A 23,078-nucleotide genomic window follows, 5' to 3' on the forward strand; every position below is an offset into this window, starting at 1 on the left:
TTAGCTTAATAGACTACGTCCAACTCGACGATATAGTGCCAAATATGACTATTCAAATATTAATATACACGATGTCTCAATACCGATGGTAGGCCGAACTTGGCCTTACTCCCACACGTGGCATCGCGGGGAGGCTTTACGTCTGTGACTCTATTGGAGGGTAAGAAACTGGACTGAAAAGAAAGTCCTACTTTAGTAGCGCAATATATATACGCACTATGAACAAATAGTCCCATTAGTGGTGCGGTAGCCAAATTCCTACGCGGAACTAGGACTTGTTCGTACATGTCGAGCGGTACGTTTGAACTGGGTCTGAGGGGTATGGCAGCCTGGCACCAAGGTCTCGACCAATAGTAGAATGGAGACTATTATGGGATGTTCAGTAGGCTAGAATGGATATTCAATGCATATTGTACAAGGAATATACAAGGGATATCAGGGAATATTAGAGAATATACAAATACAATTAAATATATATATATAAATAAATATATATATTCGGTTTAATCTGGCCCTTCACAACAGCCACCCCCTGAATAGGTCCCAGACCTAATCAGTTAAACGGAGACAGATTAATCGCGTTGTCTATTTACACATAAGGGTTTGCTGTAGGGGTCAGTCAACTTCACAAAGTCATAGGGTTGTAGGGTCATGGTCATCATCGATTGTGTCTGGGAGTCGAGGCAGTTCTATGAGCCTTGCCACGGGACGGGTGTAAGTGCGACCCTGGACGAGCACTTCAGCTGCTCGGACCTTGCCGTCAGCACCGGTGATCACTTTGCTTACGCGGCCGGCCGGCCACATAGCTCTGGGCAGTGATTGATCAATAATCATGACGACTGTTCCTTCTGTCAAATTGTCTCTCTCCTTTACCCACTTCTGGCGGGTCTGTAGAGACGGTAGGTAGTGCAGTAGGAAACTGTTCCAAAACTTGTCGGCTAATACTTGGCTGTACCTCCACATTCGTCGGCCGTTCGCTTCTTCAGGCCGGTACATTGTCTGGGGTAATGTGGGATCTAGCCGCCCCATCAGGAGTGTGTTGGGGGTAACTGGGTCGATATCCGCCACATCACTGGAGACATATCCGAGGGGCTTCGAGTTAAGTACTCCCTCAATCTCCGTGAGGACTGTCATTAGGACTTCTTCCGCCACAGTCTGGGCCCCAAGTACTGCGTACAGGGCTGTCTTTATGGAGCGCACTTCTCGTTCCCAAGTGCCACCGAAGTGGGGTGCGTTTGGGGGGTTGAATTGGAAATCAACCTGTGCTGGAGCGAGGTGGGTCTTAAGTTCTGGGCCCATAGCTTGGAAGCTCTCTCTCAGCTCTCTTTCGCCGCCTTTGAAGTTTGTCCCATGATCGGACAATAGGGTAGACGGTCTTCCTTTCCGTGATATGAATCTACGGAAGGCCATAAGGAATGAGTCTGTGCTCATGGTCGGGAGAAGCTCGATGTGTATCGCTCTGGTGGTCATGCATTTGAATACAATACCCCACCGCTTCTCGGTTCCTCTTCCTTTCTTTATGTGCAGCGGGCCAAAGCAGTCCATACCCATTGAGTGGAATGGCTTGTCACCGATTCGGAGGCGACATGGAGGAAGGTCAGCCATCCTTGGTATGCTGGGCTGCGCGCGCCACTTGCGGCAGTCTAGACATGTTCGTTGGAAGCGTCGTACCGCCTCTCTTCCTTGTAGGATCCAGTAACGACGTCTGATTTCCGCGAAGACTCTTTCTGCTCCTGCGTGATGTACATCCTCATCGTATTTCTTTATAATCAGCTCTGTGACCTTGTGTCGGCTGTTCAATACGATCGGGTATTTAATGTCATCCGGTAGATTGGGGGCTCTGCGTAGGCGACCACCCACTCTGATGAGGGTGTGAGCGTCGCTCTCGGGGGCCAGGTGAATTAATCTGCTGTCGGATGGGACGGGCTTTCCTCCCTGTAGACAGGCCAATTCATCGGGGAACGAGTCTCTCTGGGCTCGCTGCAGTAGAAGCAATTCTGCTTCCTCGTAGTTAGCCGCTGACATATCAGCGGGGGACTTGCACTCCGGGTGGTACCGCAGGAATGTTCTTTGTTGTGCACTCTCTATGGACGTGCAATCGTTTATGTTAGGGTCGGTGGAGGCTACGGTGCTCAATCCACAGAACACAGACTTCTTAATTTCCACCTCCTCTGGACTTGCTTCCCTCGGGATAGGCATGGGCCACTGTCCTTCCGGGAGTCTTAGGAATGCGGGGCCGTCACTGTAGACATTGCGACGGGTGAGGTCATCCAGGGGCATCCCCCGGGTGATGACGTCAGCTGGGTTCTGTTTTGTATCAACGTAGCGCCACTCTGTTTCTCCGGTTAACTCTTCGGTTAAGTCTTGAATCTCGGTGACTCTGACTCCCACGAAGACTTTGTACTTGCATGAGTCCGATTTGATCCAGGCGAGTACCGTCGTGGAATCTGACCACAGGATTGTTCTAGACACCGGTATGGTGAGCTCACGTTGGATGAGCGTGGCTAGGTGCGCTCCGGCTAGGGCTGCGCAGAGCTCTAGACGTGGGATAGATTGTTGCTTGCGTGGGGCTATTCTCGAGCGGGCGAGGACAAATGCTGTGTAGATCTCTCCCCCTTGGTCTTGGGCCCGCAAGTAGGCTACTGATCCGTATGCAACCTCTGAGGCGTCACTGAAGACGTGTAAGTCCATTTTACATGTCTCTGGCCTCACCTTGGGTGGGAAGTAGCTTCGGCGCATATTAACGCCTGGGAGTGAGTGGAGCTCCATCTCCCACTCTCTCCAGGTGGATGCAAGGTGTGCGGGAATGGGGTCGTCCCAGCCCTGGTCCTTGTCCCACAATGCTCGTACAATCATTTTTGCCCTGGTGGTGTACAGTAGAATACATCCTAGCGGGTCATATTGTCGGGCGAGTGTTGTGTACACACTCCGTCTGGTGGTCGGCGCCGCCGCCGGCCTTCCCTGCTCCGTAGTCAGGGGCTTGTGTCTGTAGTGAAGCGAATCTGTTTTGAATCGCCACACCAATCCCAGGGTCATCTCCTGGGCTTCTCCCGGGATTGTAGCCATCCAGGTCTCGCTGCTGGCTGCCTTGTCCTCGGAGGAGAGGCTACGCAGTACTTGCGGATCGCTGCTGGCCCACTGCCTGAGATCAAAGCCGCCTTTGATCAATGAGGCGCGGAGTTTAATCAGGAGAGCCTCGGCTTCTTCCTGGGTTGAAAGGCTTTGTAGACAGTTGTCTACGTAGAAGCTGTTCTTTACGCTGTGTCGGACCTCTTCGTCCGCTGCTGGGTCCTCTGCTACATGTTTCTGTAGTGCAAATGTCGCACAGCAGGGGCTGCACGTCGTTCCGAAGGGGAGGACTTCCCATTGGTAGATGGCTGGGTGCTCATCTCCTGGCTTCTCTCTCCATAGGAACCGTAACAGGGGCTTGTCCGCCTCTACTAATCTCACCTGCAGGAACATTCCTTTAATGTCCCCGCTGATGGCCACCTTTTCCTGGCGGAAGCGGAGTAGAACGCCGAGTAGGGAGGGGCCGAGTGTGGGACCGGGCAGTAACTCTTTATTCAGATTTTGGGATCCGATCTGGTAGCTGCAGTTAAATACTATGCGGTCTTTACCGTTGTGATGGACCTTGTGGTGGGGCACGTACCACGATTCAGTGGTCTGGTCAGCCTCTTTAATGTCCATCTTTGTGACGTGTCCCGCTGTGATGAGCTTCTCAATCTCAGCGCGGTATACACTCTCTTGGGCGGGGTTCTTGGCTAAGCGCCGCTCCGTGTTCAGCAGGTACCGTTCTATGGCGTCTGTCTTGGCGTGGAAAGTAGGCATTCCTTCTCGCCGCAGGAGTGGCGTGGCGTATCTCAACACGCCGTTGACCGGGACTCTCTTGGTCCCTGTCTCGAGGAGGTGAATGGCGTAAATGTCATCTTTAGAGCGAATGTCTTTCTTTCCATTCTTAAAGGGCATTTGTTCCAAGCTCCATAGCCGCTCTACGTGTTGCAGGAGTGCGGTTTCTCCCTCTGTGACTCGGGAGTGGAGACATCTAGTGGCTGTACTTCGGTTGAGAGATTTGGCGAGCGGGCCTTGGAGAGTCCATCCCAAACGGGTCTCGACTGCTGCAGGACAGCCTCGGGGTCCGGTATGAACCCGGTCTATCGGGACAATGAGGTCTGCATGGTCGGAGCCTATCAACAGGGTCGGCATAGCATTGTCTATGAGCGGGATCGGTAACTTGCGCAGATGTGCATATTGCTCCATCAGCTTGGCGACGGGGTATGTGTACCGCGACAGTCCTATTTCTTGGCTGGTGAAAGCGTCTGCAATCTGGTACCGTCGCTCAGGCTGGCCGCTTGCTGCGATAGAGAATGAGACATTCTCGCCCTTTATCGTCTTCAAATCTCGTCTTATTGTCCGAATTGTCATTTGGGTTTCGCTTCCCCGCAGCCCTAGCTGGGCCGCAGCGGAGGCGAGCAGCAGGGTCTTCTCTGACCCGTCATCGAGGACGGCGTAAGTGTCCAGGACTTTATTCTGGTGGCTTAGTGTCACACGCACTACTTTTAGGAGTACTCGGGCTCCACTGCTGCTGGCGGGATCGATGTACATGACGCTCGCTTTGCGGCTGGATGGTGCAGGTGAAGGGCGCCGTCTGTTACTGTCGTGAAGTATGTCCAGATGGGCTCCATCGCACTTGGTGCACCTTTTCTTTAAGCGGCATTCGGCTGCCATGTGTGAGCGCGCACAGCGAAAACAGCGCTTGTTGGACTTTATCCATTGACCTGCTTCCTCCGCGTTCAGCTTGGGGAAGGAGTCACATTGCGCTAGCCAGTGTTCTTTCTCACAGTAGGGGCACACTATCTTCCACTTCTCCGTTCTGGAGGGGGTACTGTGGCTCCTGCTGCTCGGTACTGACTCCGATTGGTGCATCACAGTCACCGATCTTCTTCCATCATTTAGTCGTCTGGTTCCTTCTCTGGAGCCAGGGGTGCTCCGTCCGAATGTATCTAGCCGTAGGCTGCTGACTTCTCTCGCCAGGAAGTCTGCTAGATCGAGGAGGTTCGGTTCGGGGCCATTCGGGTCTCTGTGGTCCCTCTGCCGCCTAAAGCGCTCCTGACGAGCGGGCGGCAGCTTCTCCAGGATCCTTTCCACATTTGAGTTGGCGTAAAGTTCATACTTCCCCTTCTCTCTTTGCGCTCCCAACATCCCTACCAGGGACTGCACTCTGATGGACAGGTCGTCCAGTGCTCGATTGTCTATTGCTGGGGGTAAGCGGTCGATGTGTCGGATCTCCTGGATCACGTAATCCCATATGCGCCCATACCTCTGGTCCAATGCTACCAGCGCTGCTGTGTATGGGGTGGTGGAAGTCGCGTAGGCGAGCGCTATATTATGTGCGCGGGGCACCTTTAAGTGCTGCAGTAGGATGGCGTATTTGTGGCGTTCATCCAATACATCCACCAACATGGTCTCCAGACACATGCGGAGTTCTGTATACTGGGCCCGGTTCTCTTGGGTGAAGTCGGGTACCATAGGCGTGCCAATGTATGACGCTGACTGTGGATACATCGGCGAGCGTTGGGGGGGAGGCCTCCTAAGCGAGTCTCCTCCCGCTCCTTGGTATGGGCTGGTACCGGCAGTGTACCATGGCCCGCTTGTCCAGGTGCTGTTCCTCGGTGCGGGTCGTGCGTCGTGCTCACCCGTGTATAGAGTCGGGGGTCTGTAGCGCAGCTCCGCGGGAGTATAGCCTGGGCTGTACCGGACCTCCTGGTCCGGTAGAGTACTGTGCTGTCTTCGGGCGCGGTTCTCCTCCTCTTCCTCTTCGTCTTCAGTTAGGTCATCCAGTGCTTGTAGTCTCTGGTTTAGCCTCTCCACAGGATATGCTGCTCCTTCCCGGTTGCTAGGTCTCGCTTGGACCGGTGGGGGGAGGTGGTCTGTGGGGGGTATAGACCTCGTCTGTTGGTCAAGTTCAGGGTTGTTTACTCGGCTAGGGGATGCCGCCCTGGAGGTGTGTCTAGACGAGTTCCTGGAGCCTCTGGCGGAGGGAGAGGGTGTTGTCCGTCTGATCAGCTGTTCTATTAGTTGCGCTTGCTGTCGGTCGCGCTCTGCGTCCCGTAGAGCACCAGCAGCTGCTCGCTGGCTGTCTGCTCGGTCTCGGGCCACATTCTCTTCCATCTGAATGCGTCTTATTTCCAGGCGTATGTGCTCTTCTTCGCTCCGTTGCTGTAGCTGCAATCGATCGCGTTCACCCTGGAGTCTATCGCGTTCAGTAGAGGCTTTCAGGCTGACGAGGAATGCCTGCTGTAGGGTCCTCTCTGCCTAGCTGGGAGAAGGCGGTTGTATAGGGGAGCCTTCCCTCGGGGTACTCCTTGCGGAGCCTTGGAGCTCTATCTCCACGGTGCTCTCCCCGTCTTCTTCCGTGCCGAGTTCTCTCTCGGTAGCGTTGTATTCCTCCCGGGACTCATCGGGGACTACTTCTTCAGTACTGGCGGGGTGTGAAGTCATGTCTGGTTCCCACTGGTCTCCACCGTGAACTTGGTCAGTTACATTAGAGCCCGTAGGGGCCTCTATGGTCGGGGTAGTCTGGGCGTTGGGGTTAGACATACTTTTACTTTCTAGTTTTACCGCGTTTACTGTTAGTAGAAGACTAGGTTGTTGACTGACAGCGTAAGCCTCTAAGTACTGAGGGAGCCGTCGTTCGCGCTGCGGGCGTTGGTTAGGAGGATCGTTTCGTGGAGTGTTCATCATAGGCCATTTCAATATTAATAACACTATATTAATATTACACTAATTACCATCCGGCTCGAAGGACCAATTGTAACTGAGGGGTACAATTCCCTGACTGTATTACTAGATATGATACTTACTACCACTACCTTTGTACTTAATATTCGGCCACCCAGTACACGGCATAAATATATTATCATGAACACTCTCACGTAGATGAAACGGATCCAACACAAATGTACGAATTAGAAACAGGTCTTTATTTCCTACACAGCGATGGTGTGTAGAATAAGCACTTAATCACTTAATTACATTTATGAATTGAAATAGTATGCACTTTTATGGCAAGGAGTATTCGTCGGTATATCAATAGATAATGTCCAATCTCTGAAGGCGAAGGTGGTAAATATACGACCTGGAATAGTTAAGGAATAACAGCAATGATACTTTAATGATTATAGGCTGGATACACTAGAGGGGGTTAATCCGGTCGCTTGTAAGCCGACAGGAGTAGGAGGGGGGGGGGGGGGGTAGAATCCAGCTGCCTCGTCCGGCCAAGGGTATCCCAGGTGAACCCACTGTAGTGCCGTTCAATGCGCCGGCGATCCTTGGACCACAGATGAAAGCAGGTGGACTCTTTGTGGGCCGGCTCTCTCCGGTCCACGGGGGAGAGATGTGGAGAGACCTCGTCTTGCAGAGCGTCTCCTCACCTTGTGTCCTCTCCAGGGGGGGGGTTCCAACACACGGTAGTGTCGGGGGTCTTTATCCATAGAATAATCAAAGTATCCAAAGCATAATCCGTGCCTGGGAAGGCGGGCTGTCGTCGGTAGAATAATCCGGTATACAGGTCCATTCGCTCGTCGGCTCTGGGGCTCCTCGGGTGCAGCTTCACATAGGGTCAACCACCCTGGGTAAGCAGCCAGTTCTCTGCCCGAAACGATGGGGTACTGACTACGGTAGTATTCTCACCGCACGAAGCACTATATATTAACAGACTATTATTAGCTTAATAGACTACGTCCAACTCGACAATATAGTGCCAAATATGACTATTCAAATATTAATATACACGATGTCTCAATACCGATGGTAGGCCGAACTTGGCCTTACTCCCACACGTGGCATCGCGGGGAGGCTTTACGTCTGTGACTCTATTGGAGGGTAAGAAACTGGACTGAAAAGAAAGTCCTACTTTAGTAGCGCAGTATATATACGCACTATGAACAAATAGTCCCATTAGTGGTGCGGTAGCCAAATTCCTACGCGGAACTAGGACTTGTTCGTACATGTCGAGCGGTACGTTTGAACTGGGTCTGAGGGGTATGGCAGCCTGGCACCAAGGTCTCGACCAATAGTAGAATGGAGACTATTATGGGATGTTCAGTAGGCTAGAATGGATATTCAATGCATATTGTACAAGGAATATACAAGGGATATCAGGGAATATTAGAGAATATACAAATACAATTAAATATATATATATAAATAAATATATATATTCGGTTTAATCTGGCCCTTCACAACATATACCAACCATGTTAATGTAAATAATGCTCCAAATTTTGCAAGGGAAAAACTGCTGTGGTCATTTCCAATAGGGCCCCTTGACCTTTAACCTCAAGATATGTGAATGGGTTCTACGGGTTAGCCAGTAGCCACAGGTCTCTCCTTTACAGACACGCCCACTTTATGCTAATCCCATGCAGTCTTTTGCTTGCATTATTAATGTGTTATTTTAGCCTTTTCTAAAAATGGTGTATTTGAATATTTCTGCATACTGGGGACCCTACAGTCTTGGAATTGTATAAATTGGCTATGACTGGAAAGCTGATACACTTGTTGATGAGCCCATCAATTCAGTGTGATGATGTTTGTCCAGATAGTAGCCATTTCATTGTAGTGATTTTTTGTAGTAAATTTGTATTTCAATTTTTTATAATTTTTTTACTTTACCTCACTGTATACAATGGAATATTGTAACCTCTAGTCTAGGATAATCACAGACTCATTCAACTTTACAAACACAAACTAGAGACTAGATTTATTGCCAATAAGGGGGAGTTTCTGAGCAATTTCCAAAACAGAAGTGCTCGTCATCCAATCGCTGAAAAATGCAATTCTTACAGAAATCTCCAAATGTAAAAGGCTTTTGATACAAAATCACAGCATGAACTATTCTACTGTGTTCCTCAGGGTCTTGGTGTCTTAATGGGATATTGGAGGGATTTTCAACCATGTTTATCAATTCTCAAGTGACCCCCCTTCTAAAAATGAAGTACAGTATGTGGGTCTCAAGACGGTTAATACAGAATACTTATATACTAAACTGCACGTCCAAACTGTAGGTTCTGTTAACTTCCAAGGGGGGGGGGGTCTTTAGATTGATTGTGACTGTGTGTCTCTGTTATTGTGCTGCTCTGTATGTCAGAATGTCCAGCGGGGATGTTTGGCGCTGCCTGCCAGCTCCAGTGTGACTGCCGGAACAACTCCACGTGTGACAGGGTGACAGGGGCCTGCCAGTGTGGGCCCGGCTGCTACGGACACGTGTGTGAACATGGTAAGAACAGACACTGTAACGCAGAGGGCCACAAACAACAAGCAATGTCCGTTGTGTTCCACCGCATGCATCGCTTTGGAAGTGTCTGATGAACTGAATGTGTTCTCAAAGGCCCCATATACGGATCCTGACCTGACACAATCATATGCAGTAAATATAAAGTATACTCATATTCACAATTAAAGAGTTTTGAGTTGTTTTGAAAGATAAGCATTGTGTATCTTTCTCAACCAACCATAAGTGAAAATATTGGGTGTGACTAGACGACAACTAAACATTAGTTTTCAACATGTTGTCATGTAATTTACACTGATTACGCCAGGAATAAACTCTAGTCTGATCAATCCATAGGAATAATATCATGTCTCCAATCCTATGTTTTGAAATTTGGCGGTGAGGCTGCCCTTTTATTAATATTTGGATTACAGACTGTGCCTTTATTTTCAGTCAGAGGTGTGTATATTAAATGTCAAGATGTCCCTGTCCTCAGCCTGTCCCGCTGGTCTCCATGGCCTGCTGTGTCAACACCAGTGTGACTGTATGAACGGAGCTTCCTGTCACCCTGCGTCAGGCCAGTGTGTCTGCCCTCCTGGTTACCATGGTAACCGCTGTCACAGAGGTCAGTCAAACTCCCATGGCCCCTAATCCACTGTGGTTTATTGGGGGTTCTGGTTATAAAGCGCATCTGCCAATGTCACTCTCACTCATTCACTCACTCACTCATCCAGTAACCCACTCTGCCCCCTAGCGGTAGCTCATAGGAAATGCTCTTTGTGTAAAGCACTTCACATCCATGATGTTGTGTGTCCTTGATCCTGTTGTGTGAGGTCACAGTGCTCATCTGCCCCCACAATCTGTTTACGGAAAACACCTATAATAGTAGCAGCAATAATAATAATTGTCATTATTATTACTATTATTAGTTTTACAGTGGTTATTATTAGTGCTATGCATACATGATATCACGTGTGTCCTTGGGGAAAACGCCTGACTGCTCTTCACATGCCGTTATGTGATCCTGCTGACAGAGTGTGAGCAGGGCACGTACGGCCAGGGCTGTGCTGAGGTGTGCGACTGTGAGGCGGACACTCCCTGCGACCCCGTCAGGGGCAGGTGTCTGTGTTCCTCTGGGAAGACCGGAGCCAGGTGTGATATTGGTAAGTCCTCTGGGAAGACTGGACTTCCTGTCCTTCAAAATGCTGCAGTTTGCTCCCTCACCTGTCAAGTTTTAGAGTCGTATGCCAATCACTTACTAGGAGGTGTATAGTTTTGATAGTTGTATTAAAAGTAGGGCTGTCAAAATTAATGCTTTAACTTTGGAGATTAATTTAAATTATTTAAAGCATTAAAATAAATTTATCTAATTAATCTATGGAGTGAAAAATCTTCAATCTTAGCGCCGCAGTCCCGCGTATATAAGAAAGAGGTCTAGATGAGTCAATGTTGATGGTTTTGTTGAACATTTGTATTTCACAGGAGAGAAACTGTATTCAAAGAAAGCTATTAAAATAGTCTTTGAATCTAAATATACTTTCTTTGTGTTGATTTTACATTAATTCCATGATTTTACTCAAGTAAATATCTGTTACAAGCTTCGGTTTTAAGAAGAAATACTATTTTTAATCTAGATTAATTACAGAGAATTGCGAGATTAATTAGTTAAATTTTTTTTTTATCGATTGACAGCACTAATTAAAAAATACCATCCGGCATTCATTTGACCATTTAAAGTGAGGGTATATTCCTAGAGTTTCTTGAATAGTTTGACTTTGAAAAATAAGAATTGTAGAACTATCTATGGCCATCATAACCTTTAAGTACAGAACTGTTTTGTTCTCTGGTTTTATTCCAAATGTTTGCAAACCTTACAAATGTAAATAAATCAGCCACAAACCAAAGCAATGCCTTCAACTTTGTGTTTATTGTCCATCTTATGGTGCCAGACTGTAAAGCCAACCGCTACGGACCGGACTGCAGGGAGACCTGCGTGTGTGAGAACGGAGGCCAGTGCGACCGTCGGAACGGACGCTGTACCTGCTTCAACAGCTGGATCGGACTTGCATGCCAGGAAGGTAATGAAGCACGATTTACTCACTGAAACGCACTATCCTCGTCTCTACCGTGTAAGACGCTCACAGTGGCTCATCATTTTATTCACAGTCAAGTTTGACTGGAGCTGGCGTGTTTTATGGCGACTTGTCAAAGAGGAAATAGGTGGTTTTAGTGGCGACGCTCCGGTCCCTACAGGAGTGGCCGAGGCGTTGTTTTACCGAGCGTGTCCTGCGGTGTGTTTGCTGAGCTGGCCTGACGCCGTCCTCCTTGTCTCCTCAGGTGGGCCGCCACGCCTCCCCCTCCAGAGCAGGACGGAAGACGCACACCGGGGAAACGCCTTATAGCGCCCCCCCCGCCCCCCCCCTAGTGGGACTCCCAACAAACTGAGACAGATCAGCGTTTTACTGAAGTGACTGGAGTGAATGAAGGGGGTTTGAACGTTTCACCACCTCTGGGACAGGAGGCTGGAGCACCTAGTCAAGATCCGACATGGAGATAGAGACTCTCTTGACGAGGAGACATGCAGTTCCATGTTGTTCCACAGGATGGAGGATGCTTTTGCGTGCGTTTGTGTGTGTGTGTCCTAAGTGTGCTTTTGAACTGAGCAAATTCAGTGCAACTCCATCTGAGCTGTGCCTCAGCCGGACTCGTCAGTGGGACCGCCTCCTCCACTGGTCAAAAGGGAGCTTCTTCAGGACGCGCTTAAGGAAAAGAAAACTGATCTGGGGACAGAGTTGCACAAAGCCCGACGCTCCTTCTCCATTTCAAGAGTTTCACTGTACTGTACTTGAGATGCTTTTCTGCCTTACAAAGGCCAACAGCAGTGACCGCACAGGTGGTGATGCAGAGAGAAATTACTTTAACCCTTTCACTACCACACTACCAAATGGTTAACCCTTTCACTGCGACAATACAGGTTAACCCTTTCACTGCCATGGCAAAGTGTTAATCCTTTCACTACCCCACTACAGAAGGTTAACCCTTTCACTACCACACTACAGACGGTTACCGTCTGTAGTGTGGTAGTGAAAGGGTTAACCTTCTGTAGTGTGGTAGTGAAAGGGTTAAAGTTCATCCCGTCCCCTGATCATTTACTTGTGTATGAACAATACATTTGGCGGGACAGGCGGAGGACTTTAAAGCATTTCTTCTCGAGTTCCATTACTAGCGCGGTTACTGCCGTTTGCCTTTTGTAGGGCAGTTTTTAATACTGTACTTTATGTATTTCGTGTTTTATATTTTGTCCACCGCCTATGAAAAAGTGTCATTTGCAGGTTGTGTAAAAATGTTCTTGTATACCAATATGTAAGGACCTTGGTGGTATTGCTGGATATGATACCACAACCTCACCAGAGCAGCCTAGCTATGCAACTCTTATTAACCTATCACTTTGCCAGTGCCATGAAGATAATATTTGCCATTTTATTCTCTATGAAGGTAAAGAGGTTATAAAACGAATGGTGTTATTGTGCTTCACTGTAGATGTACAGTACAGCGCATGAGTTTTAATGAGACAGCTGACACCATTATGCTAGAATAGTGTCTTATGACTTAATGATTGCACATGAATCTGGAAAAGAAAAAGAAAAACCATCCACTACACAGTGGACAAGATATAGTTTCTTAAGGATTTGTTTTGTGTATCAAGTGCTTCTCCATATTTATATTTGATACAATTTGTATGTTGTTGATGTTTTAAAAAGAAAAAAGTATACTTCCTTGTCCACTGGAGTAAGAGGTTTTCCTAGTCTGTCCAACAACTCAAACCAGTGTGGTGTCCTGCCGTCTCAGAGCCTATGAGGTGACAACTCAAACCAGTGTAGTGTCCTGCCATCTCAGAGCCTATGAGGTGACAACTCAAACCAGTGTAGTGTCCTGCCATCTCAGAGCCTATGAGGTGACAACTTAAACCAGTGTAGTGTCCTGCCATCTCAGAGCCTATGAGGTGACAACTTAAACTAGTGTAGTGTCCTGCCATCTCAGAGCCTATGAGGTGACAACTTAAACCAGTGTAGTGTCCTGCCATCTCAGAGCCTATGAGGTGACAACTTAAACTAGTGTAGTGTCCTGCCATCTCAGAGCCTATGAGGTGACAACTTAAACTAGTGTAGTGTCCTGCCATCTCAGAGCCTATGAGGTGCTGAATGAACAATACCAATAAAGACACCAACACACCAAAGGGTTATTTACCATTCTTATTTTAGTTTTTTTTCATTGTCATCTCATTTTCATTAAAGATTGAAGCTGTACATGTTTTAAATTAAGATTCAAGCACAGTGCAGTTAGCAATGCCTGCAAATGAAAATAGAAATAAAAAGACAAAAAAAAGGCAGAGGTGATCACAACCAGAAATATATACAGAAGGTCAAACTATGTACAGAACAGGAAGTGTCCGGCTCTCACTGGGGCGTCTTCACAAGAGTGAACGTAGTCCACTGTTGCATTCGACTGACCCGTCTCGAGCCCGCCCTCTTTTCTTGATCCTCCAATCACAGCAGACATTGTGGTTGGAGGATCAAGAAAAGAGGGCGGGGCTTGAGATGGGTCAATTCAGAGCATTCCTCACAATGCAGTACACAACAATACAAATAAATTGCTTATTTTGTCTTTACATTGATACAGTATTAACAGAGGAGAATGCAGCATGGTGAGAAAAAAATAACAGCTTTTCTTTTTCGACTCTTACTACATTTAAAAGGCTCAAACATAAAAAATATATTCTCTGTATAACCCAGGGCCTTCCGTGAGATAAGCGGTATCCATCTGTAGGTCTGATCCTTATGTATAAATCACAGACTGCTAATATGTGAAGAATACAGTAGCTATTCCTACACTAGGACCCCTTGCTGAAGCATGAATTTCCCATAATGTCCCTTGTAGGCAGGTGAGGTGCGCCGGATAACCGTGTCATGCTGTAGCCTCTCAGTGAAGCTCCAGAGCGCTCCCACCCATGTCTACAGCGCACCTTTAGCGGCGTAGCTCAAGAGGGTGGCGCTTCACACTGGGTGGTCAGTGAGGACCGCTGAGCATTGTGCATTGTGAGAAACGGAGCCCATCGTACGACCAAACCCACAGGAAACACCATCAAAGTGTCCCAAGGGTTTTGCTCCCGACTTTCTTTTATGTTTATAATTATTTCTCTCCTTTCCTCGCTGATGAAAATATTAAGACACAGGAACTCATCACAGACTAATGAACTAAACGCTCTTTTACTAAATAAAGTTATTTCCCCCGTCGTCGTCTGAGAAGAAACGACATTGGCTTAAAAAAATGCCACTTGAATTCACTCAAGACATACCAGACACGGCAAAGAAAATGTTAACATAGATCAACTAATACAACGGGTTAAAAACGAGGGATCACTTAAACCCCACCCCCACCCCAATACACACACACAGCTTCTAACGCCAATGACACAAATTACTTTTGCCGTTGTTAAAAATCACCTAGAAAGTTCTGAGCGGAAGGAGTAATGGAGCGTGTACTGAACCTTATTCACACCCAAACCCCCACACAGCAATGTTCACTTTGATTCTCTATGATACACCCCTCCCACCACCACACACACTTTGCCTGAAAGAGCATCCCAACGTCTCGCTCACATCCTCACCGTTCCTCAAGACACCACAGTACTGTACAACTACCGTCGTTTTTCAGCTAAGAATGAAGCGTTTCAGCCGTAAAGAATCCCTATTTATGTGTGTGTGTGTTAGTTAACGTGAGTAGCATTGCCCTGCTCGTCCCATAGTAAGGTAGGTTTGGATGAAGAGGGTCCATGCGGAGGACGTATATCTCATGCTATCCACTTGTGCTTTTGTCACAGTATGAGCGCCCAGAGAAAGAATGAATGCCGATATACTGACCCTAAAGCAAAGAGTTTACACTATGCATATCGTATATGGAGGACATAATTGTATTAAGCGCAATAACAGCGTGGTCAAGTGAAAGATATACGTGGAACAAAGTCCACCCCATGGATAACGAGCTGAATACTACATGCTTTAACGATGATCTATGGTATATTTCGATATACTCTTGCGAGGAGTGAGAGTGGACACACTTTGGGGCGTGGTGTCAGGAGATGTACACGATATCTTTGGCTCGAGCCGCGAGTGACGTGTCCCTGGTCCTCACCAGTATATCCACACATGAGAGAAAGAAAAGAGACACCATGTGATGAATAAAACACCACACCTCCTGACCACGCGGAGGTCAACGCATGCCGAGCGCGCGTCTCACCTGAAGAAGAAAACACCTGTTCTGTTCCCTGAGCTGCCGACACTGACCCATCACCACACACGTGCACGCACACACACACACCCGTCTGACCTGTCACCACACACGTGCACGCGCACACACACAAACACACCTGTTTGACCTATCACCACACATGTGCACGCGCACACACACAAACACAGTGAACACACCCGTCTGACCTATCACCACACGTGCACACACACCCGTCTGACCTATCACCACACACGTGCACGCACACACACACCCGTCTGACCCATCACCACACACGTGCATGCGCACACACAAACACACCCGTCCTCACTCGTGTCGGGAGAGGGACAGGCGGTATGTACGTCAACCAGCCAGTGTTCCTTTGGGCCAGGTGGGACGGGCCATCTCTGAGGCAACAGCCCACGCGGTCCACAGTTCAACGCAAATGTAAATAAGGCAAAAAGAAGCGCCTGCCCGAACGCCGCCTGACCGACGAGGGACCCCCCGCTGAGAGGTGGACGGCGCTGACCGGCGTGACCACTTCTAGCAAGCTAAGCCTATGTAGCGAGAGACCAGCCAGCGGGTATAAGCACAGTGAATAAGGACACTCCATCCCATCTGATGCAACCTATAGGTCCCACTCTCAGGGATGAATTAGTCTCTACAATGGCGGACAGTTTGCCCCCCCCCCCCCACCCCAAAAAACGAATTAACCTAACCAACTAGCCGGTGAGGATAGTTCACCGGACGGGGCAGTTAAGAGGCAAAAAGGAACGAGACAGTGATACCCCTTCTCTCTCCACCGCCCCATGTACCGACGATAACTACTAAAGTGCTGAGTGTGTAAAGCCCACGAGGAGCCTCGCACACTGATTCATGGAGACGACACAGAGCAACAGCTGTCTGATCAGAGCAGCCGCTGACGTGACGCGAACACTGGTCTTGTATTAAAACAGAACTCAAAAAACGTAAGGGTGGAACATGATGTTGTGGCTATGGTACATGTGCAACAAAGTCACTCTCGTAATATCCATACAGTATACACCCCAATTATTTTCCATTTGTATGCATTCAGGTTTTTAGAAGAAAAAAATAATAATAATAATAATTCAAAAAAAAGGAAGAAAATGAAAATCTGGCTGCCAAGCAAGAGTTTATTTTTTTTAAATTTCTCCCGTTTTGAAATACGTTTCAGCTGAATCAAATGTATAACTGATTTTTATCTATGAACGCATATTCCCTAAACACAATCCCCTTGTGACGTTTTGATTATTCAGACCCCCGTTTTTTCTCTTACTATATCTTATCTTCTACCCCTGTAACTGTGAACGAGGTGCCCTGGGGGGGAGGGGGGGGGGTTGGCCTGGGGGAGGGGGGGGGGGGGGGGGGGGGAGTGGTGTGGCCGAGGTATGGCCAGACTCATGCGGCCAGGTTCTCGTTCAGTTATAAGCTCAAGCAGACAGAGGGTCAGGCAGAGGGTGGGAGTGGGGGGCGGGGCTGGGGGGCGTGGCCAGGGGAGGGGGCGTGGTCACACTGCACGTTAGGAGCGGTAATCCTTTTTACTGTACGGCTTGTTCCCCAGGATGCTGTCCACCTCATGAGTGATGGAGGATGACAGCTTTGGAAGAACCTATGGAAGAGAGATAAGAGAGAGATCAGAGAGAGGGAGAGAGAGAGATCAGAGAGAGGGAGAGAGAGATCAGAGAGGGAGAGAGAGAAATCAGAGAGGGAGAGAGAGAGATCAGAGAGGGAGGGAGAGAGAGAGATCAGAGAGAGGGAGAGATATCAGAGTCACGCATTACTTCCATGAGAGGTCAAATACATGATATTGATTGATTGCTTTTTATTTAATTAAGTGTCATATGCCTTTCTCAGAGCCAGAGCCCAGCCCATATGGACTTAAACACACTATTTACACACATAAATCAAATACATATGCATCATATATCTGTACACATACACAGTATATACACATTGCACCCCTTACTGTGTACAGAATATTAAATCATAAATATTTCAGTTGACAATCCAAATGTCCTCTTATTCCATGCTTTATTATATATATATAATATATATTCATATATTCATATTTATTGAGCTAATGCTCAAGTCTTTGTCCGTCATCAAGAGAAATCAGATCAACAGATGCATGATTACTAAACACATCATATCATTATTGGCAGTAAAATAAAAAGTGGATTTCATTTTCAATTAGATTTAAATCACATAACATACATAACCCGTCCTCTTCGGGGATTGCATTGAATCTACATTTCTATTGCCAATGGTACCAGACCTCAGCTGAGAACACACTGACCTTTGATCCCTGGGGTTCTGAGTGTGGGCCTAGTCAGAATATGACTAGCCGCAAAATTAGAACGCAACTGACTCTTAATTAACATAATTACAATATAGTGTATTTCTAAATATATAACTAAGTCCAGATATCTCCATTACCAAGGACAGTTATGGGTAACACTCCAATTAAATATCTGTTTTGTATCCTCAGACATAATTTACTACTACAATATGTCAATATGTACTACAAACGATATATAGTGGTTGCGCACATCCAATTACCTTCAAGGCAGGCGCTGGCCCAATAGAAGACTGCAGTGAAATATAGAGGAAGCTGTAGCTCCTTATACTCAGTTTATTTAATGAAATATAGAGGAAGGTCCGCATGCTGTAGCTCCTTATACTCAGTTTATTTAATGAAATATAGAGGAAGGTCCGCACGCTGTAGCTCCTTATACTCAGTTTATTTAATGAAATATAGAGGAAGGTCTGCACGCTGTAGCTCCTTATACTCAGTTTATTTAATGAAATATAGAGGAAGGTCCGCACGCTGTAGCTCCTTATACTCAGTTTATTTACACAGCCACAGCTCCTCTTCAGACCAGTCTACTCCACAACCTTATCACATGTCCTTTATGCCTGGTGAGGTGACACAGGGTTCCCAGCCTATGTCTCCTGTTGTGGCAAGAAGTGTTGGAACAGGTTTGTGTAGCTACACCTAAAAAGCTTCTTATTGCTCTAGTCTGTATTGCGGTACAATTAACATGCTCCTCAAAAAGCATATACCATAAAAATATACCAGAGGCATGGGCTAGTACTGGGCAAACACAGGAGTCTTATAGCTTAGCAAAGATACAACATTCCAAGAGTCTTACAAACGTTCATCTGATTGACTGCTGCCTGCCGAGTGGGACTTTGATACCCTCCTCAAAAGTCATATGTTCATCTAATATAAACCCAAGATGTAACCCGCTCGTAATGTTTGCTGTAGGAGAGAGAGAGAGAGAGCAATCTCCATATAAAAATAATAGTATAGCCTGGGAGTGGTTCTGATCATCACCATGACAACGCCTATCTATCAGAGTACCATTAACAGTATCATGATGATAGGAATAGTGCAGAGCGCCCTCTGGTAACGCGAGCGTAACATTTCGGAAATTAAATATCAAATGCGCTGAGGGAGATTAGACGCACATATAGAGTGCATAAATATACTGTTATGCATGTGCATGCACGCACGCACGCAAACACACGTACAGACACACACACACACACACGTACAGATATGGAGTCACTGGAGAACGGAGACCGAATGGGGAACCAATTGACCGCGGGCTCCACCGCCACGTGACCGTCGGCTCCCATCGCTCTGAAAATCCTGTTAAATGAACGCTTCTTATCAGGAGGCGGCGGCGGTGGCCCCGAGCTCGCCTGAATCCCTCCGATACTCTCTCTGCTGACCTTATTAACTCGCGCGGTGAAGCGCACACGCATGGAACAAGAGGCCCTGCGTTTACCCAGGACTCAGATCCTATTCCATTATGGATCGGTTAGGCGTGAAGGCGGACCGAGGGGAGAGGTCAGGTGACATTTTTCTTAAACTAAATCGGCAATGAGCCAACGGGGGTGTCAATGTGCCATTCAACCGTGAATACAAGCACGCACACACACACACACACACACACACACACACACACACACACACACACACACACACACAGACGTAGGCAAAAACACATACATACACAGCAGCGACTGGCCAAGTCATGGGCTTCTCACCTGTATTGCTCCTATATTCTCCATCAGCTGGTCGGTGCTGGAGGCTCCTAACAGGACGGAGCTCACGCCCTCATTCCGTAGACACCATGCTGTAGGACAGTGGTAGAAGAACAATGACACACACACCACCACACATCAACACACACATACACCACCACACAACAAACACACCACACACACACCAACATCCCCATCCCCACATAAGCATCCCCTTAACAATTGTGTGTATTGAGCTGTATTGTACCCATTCTGCAATCTGTTAATAAAATGTTCAATCAATCAATCAATCAATCAATCAATCAACACACACACCACCACAAAACACACACACATACTGTATCACCACCACACACACGCATCAACACACACACCACCACACATCAACATACACGCATCAACACACATCAACAGACACATCAACACACCCCCACCACCACAAAAAAACACACACACATTCCCACCACCACACATCAACACACACACAACACCTCAACACCCCCCCCCCCCCCCCCACACACACACACACACACACCATCCTCACTTCAAACTCAAATCACACACCTAGAGCACAACATCCTTCCAACAGTATCTCTCAACACACACTACCTCACAGCCCACCCCCTCAAACACACACTACCTCACAGCCCACCCCCTCAAACACACACTACCTCACAGCCCACCCCCTCAAACACACACTACCTCACAGCCCACCCCCTCAAACACACACTACCTCACAGCCCACCCCCTCAAACACACACTCACCACAACGTAGGCTACTGTACCTCCTGACCACAGCCGTGATATGAAAACAAGTTTCACACAGACAGACACCCAAATACAAGCATGCCGATACACTACAATAAACATACTGTACCATCTCTATATCCCCCTAAATACCCACATACCTTCTCTATATCCTCCTACATACCAAAAAACATACTGTACCTTATATATATCCCCCTACATACCCAATACACATACTGTACCTTCTATATATCCCTCTACATACCAAATAAACATACCATCTCTATATCCCCTACTACTGTACCTTCTCTATATCCCCCTACATACCCAATAAACATACTGTACCTTCTCTATATCCCCTACATACCCAATAAACATACTGTACCTTCTCTATATCCCCTACATACCCAATAAACATACTGTACCTTCTCTATATCCCCTACATACCCAATAAACATACTGTACCTTCTCTATATCCCCTACATACCAAATAAACATACTGTACCTTCTCTATATCCCCCTACATACCCAATAAACATACTGTACCTTCTCTATATCCCCCTACATACCCAATAAACATACTGTACCTTCTCTATATCCCCCTACATACCCAATAAACATACTGTACCTTCTCTATATCCCCTACATACCCAATAAACATACTGTACCTTCTCTATATCCCCTACATACCAAATAAACATACTGTACCTTCTCTATATCCCCTACATACCCAATAAACATACTGTACCTTCTCTATATCCCCTACATACCCAATAAACATACTGTACCTTCTCTATATCCCCTACATACCCAATAAACATACTGTACCTTCTCTATATCCCCTACATACCCAAACAAATAACTGTATGATGTTGCAATTCTGTGTCAGATACAGAATAAGCAGGTCAGCACGTAGAGATGGATGTACATTATTACTGGTATCCAGGAGTCATTGTGGTAAACTGTAGGAATGACCCTGATTGACACTTTGAGGTACTAACTTGAAACATTAACGCTGACAGACAGTCAAGACACACGCGAGCAGAAGTTCCCTCAGGTCACCAAGACGGCTTCAACGGAAGCCAACTATCTCATATTACTGTTGATACACCAGCGAGGCCTATGAAAATGCATTAACTCCTCCAAGCTAAACCCTAAATCTACCTGCTTGCTCCAGAATAACCCACGCGTCAGGGCTCACGCCCGAGGCACGGCGCTGGTATTTCATCTTTAGCTTTTATTCAATTTGCAACCGCAGAGGTGACGGAGCGCTGCTCTGTGGCCGTAGATCAGCCGGCGCCGCCGCGTGCAGCAGCAGCTCCGTAGGGACTCATGGTGATCGGGGGGAGAGAGAGAGAGAGAGAGACGAGAGCAGCCGGCTGCAAATGGGCCGTGCAACTAAATCTATGACAGTGCATTACCGCACAGGGTGAGAAATCGGCCCCGACGTGCGGCGGGAGGAGCGGGGTTCCCAGATTTACGCCGGGCTTCCCTCACGCCTTGACGCTTTAACAGCTCTCCCGGGAGCGGGGTGTCTCGTGGCGCGGACACTCCTGCTCTCCTCCACCGCTCTGAATCAATATCTGGATTTATGCCTGGGATTGCATTTTTACTGCTGATGTGGGGGGAAAGGGAATTCTCCTTTTAGAGCACATCTTTAGTGCACACACCGTGATGTACTGGACTGTCTGATATGGAGAATCTTAATGGACTTAACTACACTGAGATTTGTTACTTCTCTCCTTCAAGAAGGAACACGCTGACATTATGGGAAATGTGCTTAGCGTCTTCTCCGGAGTCAGGCGAGAAGATAGATACCAGTTTCCTCTGGTGATGAATGGAAGCAAAAGACACCCCTCCCGGAGTTTTAAGCTAAGCTAGGCTAGTGGTCCGTATCCGCTTCCATTAATTTGTGCTAAACTAGGCTAGCTTCCAGCTGGATAGCTTTAGACTGAATGCACAGAGAGAAAATTGGAATTGGAAATTGGTATCCATCTTATTGTCTGACTCTGGAGAAGACGGTAAGCGCATTTGTCATAATGCTGGTGTGTTCCTTTAATTAGTTCATTACAAAATGACACGCTAACCAACACACTTACAAAAACCCCAAACACGGTATCACCCAAACTCACACACACACACACACACACACACACACACACACACACACACACACACACACACACACACACACACACACACACACACACACACACACACACACACACACACACACACACACACACACACACACACACACACACACACACACACACACACACACACAGGCGACTTGGGCCCATCGTGAGCGAGAGTGGGGGGAGGGGAGGGGGGGTTTCGAGCGAGAGAGGCAGAGGGACGGACAGACAGACAGAAAGAGAGAGAGCAGCAGAGAGCATCAGCGTACCGATGGCGAGCTGGGGCAGAGTGCAGCCCAGCCGCTCCGCAATGGCCTGCAGCTCTTTCAACTTGGCCTGCTGACGACGACCCTCCTCGCTCAAGATCTTGTCCTTCAACCACTGGTAGCCCTGTCGAGAGACACCACACCTGCTCAAAAACACCGCCCCGCTCACACCGCCGTCCTGGCGCGGCTCCCCGTGTCAGCGGGGCCCCGTTTTTAAACACGTGACTCTCGTCTGCTTAGCGCTTCCCGGGCAGCGCTGAGAGAGGAGAGGAGAGGTGGAGCACTCTCGCTTTCCCA

General features: G+C 47.7%; 2 protein-coding genes across 6 annotated transcripts in view; one reads left to right on the forward strand and one right to left on the reverse strand.

Moving 5' to 3' along the window:
• megf6b (multiple EGF-like-domains 6b) overlaps positions 1-13,523 on the forward strand; it is a 129,187-nt gene extending 115,664 nt beyond the window's left edge. Inside the window, 5 exon segments of the mRNA XM_084316030.1 lie at positions 9,149-9,277; positions 9,768-9,896; positions 10,306-10,434; positions 11,221-11,349; positions 11,609-13,523. Of these exon segments, the coding sequence (XP_084172156.1) occupies positions 9,149-9,277; positions 9,768-9,896; positions 10,306-10,434; positions 11,221-11,349; positions 11,609-11,673 (581 nt within the window). The 3' untranslated portion in view covers positions 11,674-13,523.
• A 2,750-nt stretch (positions 13,524-16,273) lies between these two features.
• The window catches only part of kcnab2a (potassium voltage-gated channel subfamily A regulatory beta subunit 2a), a gene marked incomplete at its 5' end in the record, with an annotated part of 158,829 nt that continues 152,024 nt past the window's right edge, over positions 16,274-23,078 (reverse strand). For all 5 annotated transcript variants that reach the window (XM_084316035.1, XM_084316037.1, XM_084316036.1 and 2 more), the window contains 3 exons: positions 16,274-17,186; positions 19,634-19,722; positions 22,785-22,905. In XM_084316035.1, coding sequence (XP_084172161.1) covers positions 17,097-17,186; positions 19,634-19,722; positions 22,785-22,905 — 300 coding nt within the window. In that variant the 3' untranslated portion in view covers positions 16,274-17,096. The remainder of the gene's footprint in view (positions 17,187-19,633; positions 19,723-22,784; positions 22,906-23,078) is intronic.

This window comes from Notolepis coatsorum (genome assembly GCF_963971535.1).
Source record: "Notolepis coatsorum genome assembly, chromosome: 6".
NCBI lineage: Eukaryota > Metazoa > Chordata > Actinopteri > Aulopiformes > Paralepididae > Notolepis > Notolepis coatsorum.